Source organism: Callorhinus ursinus, unplaced genomic scaffold (assembly GCF_003265705.2).
Source record: "Callorhinus ursinus isolate GAN/ISIS: 27379988/994484 unplaced genomic scaffold, GSC_fseal_2.0 scaffold30, whole genome shotgun sequence".
NCBI lineage: Eukaryota > Metazoa > Chordata > Mammalia > Carnivora > Otariidae > Callorhinus > Callorhinus ursinus.
The window spans coordinates 12,219,927-12,229,542 of record NW_027397092.1 but is presented as its reverse complement, the minus strand read 5'-3'; the positions used below and the strand labels follow the sequence as shown (position 1 = coordinate 12,229,542).

The 9,616-nt window shown below is 45.9% G+C and overlaps 1 protein-coding gene across 3 annotated transcripts; it reads right to left on the bottom strand.

Moving 5' to 3' along the window:
• Positions 1 to 279: 279 nt before the first annotated feature.
• CTXN3 (cortexin 3) lies at positions 280 to 9,238 on the bottom strand. 3 transcript variants are annotated; one of them, XM_073878531.1, is made up of 2 exons: positions 8,931 to 9,238; positions 280 to 1,470 (listed from the first exon to the last, which is right to left on the bottom strand). In XM_073878531.1, the coding sequence occupies exon 2, from the start codon at positions 1,369 to 1,371 to the stop codon at positions 1,126 to 1,128; it is 246 nt and encodes an 81-aa protein (XP_073734632.1). In that variant the 5' UTR covers positions 1,372 to 1,470; positions 8,931 to 9,238; the 3' UTR covers positions 280 to 1,125. The 3 variants fall into 3 exon arrangements, with proteins under 3 accessions (XP_073734632.1, XP_025716749.1, XP_073734633.1); XM_025860964.2 differs by lacking the exon at positions 8,931 to 9,238 and adding an exon at positions 5,510 to 5,649; XM_073878532.1 differs by lacking the exon at positions 8,931 to 9,238 and adding an exon at positions 4,760 to 4,858.
• Between the last annotated feature and the right edge of the window lie 378 nt (positions 9,239 to 9,616).

Sequence of the window (9,616 nt, the reverse complement as noted above, 5' to 3'; positions counted from 1 at the left end):
TCTAGTGTAGAGACAAGGTTTTCCTACCAAGACAAGTTGGAATAAGAAGTGTTCACATTGCTCTTTTCTCGGTGGTCTTAAATCGTGCTTAGAATAGGTTGTACATGCGCAGGACGATGTGTGGGAGCCCTTTCTGAAACGGGAGAGGGATGAACTCGATGACCTTGCAGCTTTTTCTGTCTCTCAGAACGCGGCTCGTCCTCCGCGTTCGGTATCACACACTGCCACCAGTACATGGGTCTCAGTGAAACAGGAAAGGAGACACTACTGTTTCTTGAGAAGTTTTATTTGGCTGCTCTATTCCATCACAAACATACATTCCTCTTAAGACTGTGACAGTCTTCTCTTCTAAACAATTAACTTTTTATTAGAAAAAGCAAACAAACAACAACAACTCGTAGCTGCACTCACAACCCATTAGTTCAATCATCTGTGTCAAGAAAGTCAATTCAGGTTAGGTATAGCTACTTCTACACTGCTAATTAATATGAATACCTAGAATGTACTTGGCCTGGTGGAGAGTTTTCAAACCTCCATAAGCCTTTGAATTCAGTTGTACTTGAGAAATAAAATGAGATCATCCTCACTCATCTTTTCCAGGCATGGAACCATTTGTGCTAAGCGCCCCCCACCCGCTGGCTTCCCAGTCCTCCTCCGGGTTCACCCAGCCCGGTCTCTCTGCCCGGGACCCGGATTCCCGTGCAAGTAAACCAACTGAGAGACATGCTCAGAACGAGGAATGCTCTTCATGGCGCTGTGACCGGATTCATTTCAGATCCTTCCCATTCTTTATTCTCTGGTTGGGTGGGAGAGCACTTCATTTTATGGCAAAGTTTGTGTCAGTGCTGAGGCTCTTGCTTTCACCATCGCACACGTTCAGCGATATTCCTTCGCCGAGGAAACATGGAAATTCAAGCCTTCCTACTTTGGGCGGGTGTTATAAACCTTCATCTCCAATATCCTTCAAATGCTTTTAACCTAACAGCATGTTTAATAAATGAGGGACTGGAAGTCTAGGACCAGGTGCTGTTAAAACTTGGTTTGTTGAGAACACTGACTAAAGGGAATTCCTCACCAAGACATGCCGCACTTCACCTCCTCAGGAGGGGCTCCTGCCCCCCTCTGCTAAGCAAGGGCATGGTCAAACTGCCCCTTCTCCAGTCCTTCAAGTCCATCGGCCCAGGTTGAGGTCGGCATGCTCCGATATGGGTCCAGAAGGATCCGGAAGCACCTGACAATGAGGATGCCCAAGAAAATGAACAACAAAATCACAAACACAAATGTGGTTTTCTGCTCTAGAGACATGCTAGAATCTGCCGACACGTTCTCAAGGGGCACTAGGGGTGAAGGGACGGGCTGTCCTCCATCCATCGTCCGGAGAAGCAGGAGCACGGGATCTCCCAGTTTCCTTTTCTTCCATCATCAGTCTGCTGAGATCATGGTGGCTGCGCCGTGGAGATGCTGAGTTATCTGCAGGAGAAAGAAAGGGAAGGGGAGGGGATAACTACCAAAGAGCAACTGGATTTCCACGCTCACAGGTCCTGTTCGTCAGAGAAAATGAGGAATCTCTAAACGTTTTCACCAGACATGCTACATTCTGTGTCATTATGGGAAAGAATATTTTACACTTGCATGAAATTACCAGATTGTCCTCAGGGCAGGCACCTGGGGCCAGGAGGGCGGAGCGGGGAAGACAACCAGAGTACAGAAGATGAGAAATGTGCAAGGTAATGTTGACCTCAGGGTGTGCTGCCAACTTGACATCCAAACCCAGGGCCCCCTGCCAAGTCTCTTCCAGAATCCCTCTAATAATATGACTTTCACATCATTTTCATAATGATACCATTGATGGAACATCAGCTATGTGCCAAGACTGTAGCTAAATACAACATAGGTCAACCACTCTACCACGAGCTCTGAGACAGCAGAGACCTCTATAGCCCCGGTGGAAGGAAATTTAGGCTGGAAAAGGTGCTTAGCAGAGAAACTCTCAGGGACTATCGGATTCTGGGTCCTAGTCTCTGGCCTCCATTTTACTGCTCAGTGAGTGTGGGCCCTTGGAGGGGTCATGAAGCCGTAAAAATGGAATCAGAAATGTCTGTGTATCTCACTCACGGTGCCATAATGAGGATGGATGTCTGCGAAAACACTTTGAAAAGTATACAGAAAAGAAAAACGAACAAAACGAAGAGTTGCTTTGCTTCAGACATGGCCGTGGAAGCCAGGAAGCTTCTCCTTTGCTTTCTCTTGCCTGGGCCAAGGGAGAAAGGAGGCATCTCAGACTCTCTGACCACCAAGCTCCAGCTGCTTTTCTTTTTTCTTCAGAAAACAAAGACCAGGTTCAATACTTGTCCCCGAGAAGCACCTTGAGAATCGAGCTAGGGAGAAGGAATTGATTGGCTGCATTTCTTAAAAAAAAACTTCACAGTGGCTTCCTATTGCTTAAAACCATTTGATAAAGAGGAAGAGAAAGAAAAGATAAGTTATCACCATTTCCATTTTATTGGTGGGAAAGTGAAGATATATGGATATTACCGTTTGTCCTTAAAGGCAAGTTGGTGTAGTATACACAAAAGGCCATAAAAACTTCAGATGTTGAACTAAATCTATGTATGAGTCTATTTATAAGAAAAATTGCATAGGAGAGTAGCCAGCTATGGGAATTAACATGGATTCAAAAGAAATGATGTTCAACGAAAATGAGCAACCAAATAAAAATAGAAATTATGACCCAAAGCTGGAACACAATATTTCTACTGTTAACTTCTAATTGTTGCCTTGAAGTATAGCGTTAGTGGTCATAATAACAGCTTGCATGTGTGTTGACACTTCAGAGTTTATAAAATCACAGTTTAAGGCACAGTTTATAAAGGGATTTGCAACCAGCGTCTGGAAGGAAGGAGTTACCAATTTGGGGGGAAGGAATATCTTGCAGCTCTGTGACTACATTTTGTTTAAGGCTGAAATAGTTGTGGTAGATTTGCTTATCATTCATTTTTGTTTTGAAGCAAGATCGGGATAAAATTTGATGGTGTTTCTTAAAAAGAAGCTCCCTGGGGATATAGACGATGCTGATGGATTGGGCTGGGTTCGGTTTGCTTGTTTTTAAGCACCCTCCCAACCTTGGGTGTTAACTCTCGGCAGATAACTGGGCTGAGGGGAGGGGGCAGGAAAGAGTGGCCAGAGCTTCCAATGCAGGAATCCCTAGTGCTTCCAGGAAGGGCCGTTTGCACACCCAAGAAATATCCAAACTAGGCTTGTTCATACCGAGTATAAAATTCACCAAGGGCTGGGTCCAAAGAAAGTCAGGTGCTGCTCAAGGAATGAATACCTAAGCCTTCCTACCATGTTCCCATTTGTCCTTCCATGTCCTACTGAGCATCCCATCTCTTTGACCCTGCCCTCCCCACGGACTTACTCGAGTCCCACTCTATGTCCATTTTCCCTCCAGCCCAAATGAGGCCAGAGTCCCTTTCTTTGTCTCTTCTTAACACAGCTGAGATAGCTATGCATTTTCAGGACGTTCTGTAAGAAAACATGATGTAATCCAGAAAGGAATTAGAGGAAAATTGAAGCCCATTAACTGTGTAAACCTATGACATAAAGATTTCTGGGTCTGTGAAGTTCATTGAAAACAGTGAACAACTAGACATAGGGAAATTTGAGCCTGTGATGACTCCCCGGCCACCAGCCGGGCGGCCAAAAGAGCGATACCTTAGTCAGTCCTCCCCTTCCCACCCCCGGTGTCCACTTGATGAGAGCCATCTCGATGCCCAGGAGCAGTCGTCCCCGGCCTTGTCATTCACCCAAGGCAAAATGCCAACTCCTTTTCTCCTAGCTCATCATCTCACACTGCCTAGGCTTCCTCCGTAACTCATGGTTTTGAGCTGGTCCACCATTCACGTGGGGTCTCCGGGGATGGGCGCGCATTCCAAGAAGCCCCAGCAAGTAACCTAGTCATCCTGATTCAGGTTATCAGCCCCATTTCCCTCTCCCGTCTCCCTGTAAATGAGTCTGGAGCCTGGCTTCTTCCCAGGGAAGCCAACCCTTAGAATGATATAAAAATCAGTTTTAATTTGCAGTGATACCACCCTATGCTGATTAAAAAGCAGATGCAAGAATATGGTTAACCCTCTCTGCAGCCTCCTCACAGGTTTTGGGAAGCCTGCTAAAACATAAATACATATACCCTCCAACCCCTTCCTGATAAACTTAGCAAGGATTTGTCTGGGAAAACTGCACTTACTTGAAGGAGGCGAAATGTGGTAGCTAGATAGAAAGGGGGCTGATGGGTCTCGCTGGACATGAGGGGCCACTGGGGTTTAGGGGGAGCAGACATGGGGCACTGAAGGCTGACGGCCCAGTAGGGAAGTCCTGGGGAGGGCGGGGGAAGGGAGGCACAGCTGACACGATCCGGGTATGGTTAGAAAGGGATATGGGGATACAGAGACCCAGGAAGAAAAGCCAGCTCTTTCACAGCTTTGCCTGGGACTGATTGAAATCCCTCGAAGAGCCTGCTTGGTTTTAAACCCGCCATCAGCGAATCAGTAATTTACAAATTGGGAAAGCTCCACAGCACATTTAAGTTGAAGGCAGCATCGGATGGAGGAAGAGGCAGAAAAAGAGATAAATCTAATCACTGAACTACCACAGTCCCCAAATATTCAAAGACAGCAACATTTTTAAAATGTCTGCCTTGGAGTGAAATGTCCCCTTTTGGCAAAAATGATCCTTGTAAAATGTTCACGACGGCTCCTACCTGAATAATGAGATCTTCCTTTCAGACGAATAGAGAAATCTGGGCGAGTAAATTATTTCAAAGGACTTCCGACATAACCGTCCTAAGTGTTAATAATAATCAAAGGCGGTTTTTTTAAGTACGAGAGAACCGCAGTTACTCACCGCCGTATTTCAGTCCTAACTGGCTTCCCCAACACACGGCGCATGCATGTCTTCCCTGGACCTCCATTTGTGTGTGCTCAGGACACAATAAAGGCTCATTTTAATACTGGACTAAGGAAAACTGAATTAAAATAATTTAATAGTATTAAATCCTATAACACATCCCCAGAGTCAAGCTCCCTGGACTCTGTGATCGTCACAAAGTGTAAAACCCTCTGCATCACCTACGAAGCCCCTGGTGAGCAGTTCAGCTCAGCCCTAGCCACTATCACTCTCAGCCACTAGCCCCACTTAAAATAATTTACAAAGAGGCCTCTCTTTCTTTCCTCATGCTTCCAACATACTGCGCCATGATCCATCCTTCTCAGCTCAGTTCTTACCACTTCTTCCCTCCAGAAAACCTTGGCGCCCCAATGTCCAAGGACCCTAACGGCCCATTGAGTCCCTCCCGGACCTGAGAGCCCTGTTTCCTGGACGATAAATTAGGTCATGTTCCGACAATGGAATTTTTGTAAGATAGGAATTTCTTTTTCTCCTAAGTTCAAACAGGAACAAAGATCAAATTGCATTTGGTTTGGAGTACAAGGACCAAGAAGAACAGACTTACATGGGATGGAGTCTGCAGACACCTGAGGAGGCCGTCCTCACTTGGTCTGCTCTGCAGCTTGACCTAACACGAGCTGTTCCTTGAACCCCGCCAGGTTTCCCACCTCTGAGCTTTTAGTCATGATGCTCTCTGCCTGATGCCCTCCTCCTCCCTCTATTCGCGCCTGTGGGTTTCGCTCCCTCCCTCAGGGTTCGCACCAAATGCCACCTCCTCTCCTCGGTGGGGCCTCTGTCTCTCCCTGCACCAGAGGGACGGCGTGCTTCCTGCTCTGTCCCCCGCAGGAGCCCTGCACCTGCTTTCTGCGGCAGCACCTCTCCCAGGACCCGTCTCCACAGGGTGTTCACCTCGGGCCCCTTACTAAATAGCAAGCTCCTTGAGGAATTCCTGGCTGTTCTGGGGTCACTGCCTTTTTTTAAAAAAATAGAGGCTGAATCAAATCTCTGGCCCCTTACAATCCAAGGAACTGAATTCAAACTTTGAGGTGCTAGCTGAGACAAAGAAGGGATAAAAAAGCCCATGTCATCCAGCCAGCCTGGGATGTCAGACCCCTGTGTTTGAAGTAGATCTTATTTCAAAGAATCATAGATAGTCTGAGTCACAGTGACACTTTAATAGTCTCCGATTTCATGATTTGAAAAGCTGTTATTTGCCTTTTTAAATTTTCCTTGGCATCAAGGCTGATGGGTCGGGTCCCATCAAATACAAAAATTAGCGGTGGCCCTTCTGTTTCAGGGCTCAAGCCCTTCGGAGCTAACTGGCTCTGCTGCTGGGGAAGAACAGCCGTTTAAAATATCCTGAAGCCAGATGTCTTACCTGGAAACCGTGAGTGTCAACATGTAGCCTTCCCAAGCTTGGATCCTTTGGACATTTCATTTTGTTAGCGTCGTATTATACAATTTAACGGTAAGAGAAATTATCTTATCTGAAGAAAATAGACCTTAAAGCAATGATATATTGCTTTTCTTATTTTTAAAGTGACAGCAACAGAATTAGTTTGGTGCCCTTGGCACCTTGCTCTGTGGAGCTGCCCACAGGCATTTGGTCCCACCCTCTCACTTTCGTGGCCATCAGCTCATGGACTGCCCCCCCCTTACACAACGGGTTGCAACGGTCATAGTTATAACAGAGGCAGCTCATGTGAAGTCCTGCCTAGCACATCGTGAACGTTCAATAAATCTGTGATGATGAATGAGCGTTTCCTCTTTCTACCATTTGTGTGCAAAATGAGGTTTCTTTCTCATTTCTATTATGCAAACAAGCACACTGGGGAATGGAGATTATAAGTAAACTGCCCCAAATCATAAAAATCAGTTACCAGAAGAGAAGCATTCCCCAAAGGCTGCTGACTCGCAAGTTTTCTCTCCAGCGTGTAGGAATGAGTAGCAAGTCAGCCATCCCTCAGCTGCTAATGGTGTGCAGGGCGCAGTGAAGCAATACTGTATTTTAAGTACCTCTAAACCACTTAAGTGCCACACCTCATTTTTTAAAACTTCTAGGCCAGAAACCTAGTTATGTGACTTGACATGTTTTCAAAAGTAGACGCAAAAACAGTGGGTCTATTGAGCAAGAACACTCACAGGTTTGTAGAGTTTACATTCGCGTGTAATGGACAGGACACTTCGTCCTACAAAGACATCCCGTGTATCTTATTTATATTTATCTGGCAGACTAGTGAGACCACTCTGCAGACTGTACCAGGAAGGGAATTGGCTAGGTAGGCAAGACTGAATTTGCAATGACTAGCAGAGACGAAGTTCCTCCAAGTGCTGCATTATTCTGCAACAGTTCTGAAACTGACTGTTGAAATGTTAACATGCCTTTCAATGATTAACGTACTACATAGGCTGAGAGGGAGGCTAAAGAGAATCATCTCTGCGTTTTGAGCTAAACAAAGCCTCAGCTGCATTGCTGTTTGCATAAGTAGAGTCTCTGGAGATATACTCCATCCTCCATCCCAAGCCCCCCACCCCAGACTTGTAAACATCCCAGTCGACCCTATTATATATCTTCCCCTATAACTGTGAGCCTCCCAGAAAAAGCTACCTCATCTAAGGAATCAAATCACTATATAAACAAAAGTTATTACCTATGAATCTTGTGGAACTACTTACTGGGTATGAGCCCAGGGAACAGTAATTTGCATTCCAGGATATACACACAAGGATGCAAAATATTCCCTATAAATTCAAAGAACTCATGGCCCTCTTGGTGACCGGCCCAGAAATTCAGGTAAAGATTTCCTAGCTCTTTCTAGGTACTTCATATATTTTAACCAACATACACCTCCCTTTTTTTTTCTCACATAAATACCTGGCAAGTTCCATATTTTTCTTTTCTGAATACAGCCCTCTTGATCCAGTACAATAGCCCTGATGCTTCAGAATTCACAGGATGGCTAAGGACAGAGATAGAACTTTAACACAGCCAACAAATAGACCCAAGGCTACTAGGAAGCCCCAAAACAATGGCTTGACACACACGTGAATGTGGTCAGCTACAAATGTCAACAGGCAGTTTTGGAACTGTCGCCCGCCTCCACTGCTGCCCCGGGAGGTCCGTTCCCTCGGACTGTCACTGCCAAGTCAGCCTGCAGATGTCTGCTTGGGTTTGGGAGTGGACCCCTCTTGGTCCTGGCTTGCCAGCTCTGGGTCAGCAGGAGACCTTTCTCTTCAACCTGAGCCCTGACCTCAGCCTTACTTCTTCCCTGTCTTCATCTTCCTCCCAACATCTGCTAGAAGAGTTTTAAAGGGACTGCAGGGCGAGGCTACAGCCTAGCTGAGAACCTCAGGAAAATCCCACGTGAGTGCCGCGTCGGGAACTGGGGGTACCAAAAAGCACCACTAGCAAACTGGAACTTTTCTCTTCAAACGATAAACCTTACTGTTATCCCGGGCTTGCCTTCCCTGTCCTTGCGTGTTTCCTAGTGAACAAGAGTGCTTGCTGATACCTCAAAAGGCTAGCGCTGCACCGTGCTTGCCACCCAGGGACACCAGGGACAGTCGGCGTTATCACTGGGAGTTGTTAAGTCGTGATCCTTTGTGAACAAATTAAAACATCCCCGTAACATTTTGGAAGGTTGGATGTTTTAGGTGAATGGAAAAATAACTGTAATGGGCAAATAGCTTTCAGGAGCAATTTACTGCAGCTTAGCAAAGAAAAGAGCCTGTTTTACTCCTCCTTTATCCAATGTCGGTATAGCACTGTAAACTTAAGCATGCTTTAAACATAAAGGCATCATTCCATTTCACCCCCTCGCATTAACTTAACCTTGCAACTGTTTAATTAGACTTCATCTGACATCTAGAACTAAATTCAGAACTTGGATGCAAAAGGCATCCCTGCCATCATCGCTCACGCATACATCGTAAAGTTAGAGAAAAGCATTAATTAGCCCATCAAAGACACGGTGTTGGTCAAGTACCTGAATCTGGCTGAACAAACACTTGATCCATTTCCTGGTGGAACAGTTACAGGTAGTTACAAGCCTCTTTAGTTTCCATTCTTCCCGACCAGGCTGTGTTGAGGCAGGAGACAGTGGTATCTGCAAGCCGCTGATGGCACACCCCAGATCTAAAGCCGTCGTTTCAGCCTTAGAAACTTCCCATTAAAACCCCCGAGTTAAAGGAGCATCGTCTTTCTGTGTGAGGCATCATTAGCGGCCAATACAGCTGCTGCTTTGTGGCAAGCCATGATTTCAGTTCTGCCTCCGCAACTCTTCAGAGGATTCTGCTTCAGTGAGTAGAGGCAGTATCCTAGCAGTGAGTCGGAAATCATCTTCAAGAAAGCATTAACATTCAAAAGGAGTCCGGTGGGGGGGGGGGGGAAGCAGAGAAACATCACCGGGCATTCCCATACCTTTTCAAAATCAAAGCCATAAATCTACCAGTGCTCTGCTCTTCTCTATTGATTGTTGACACTATTCCTCTTTGGGGATGTCAATTAGCACCTTGCAGCAACCAGCCTCCATATTGATTATGGTTTGTGACCTTCGGGCCAACTTAATTAAGGGGAAGACTTCTAAGGAAGGGCATCAACATAGTATTCGGGAAACAAAGGGAAGGCTCTTTTTCCTAAAGAAAACAAAATTGACCTTTCAGAAAAGCTGTA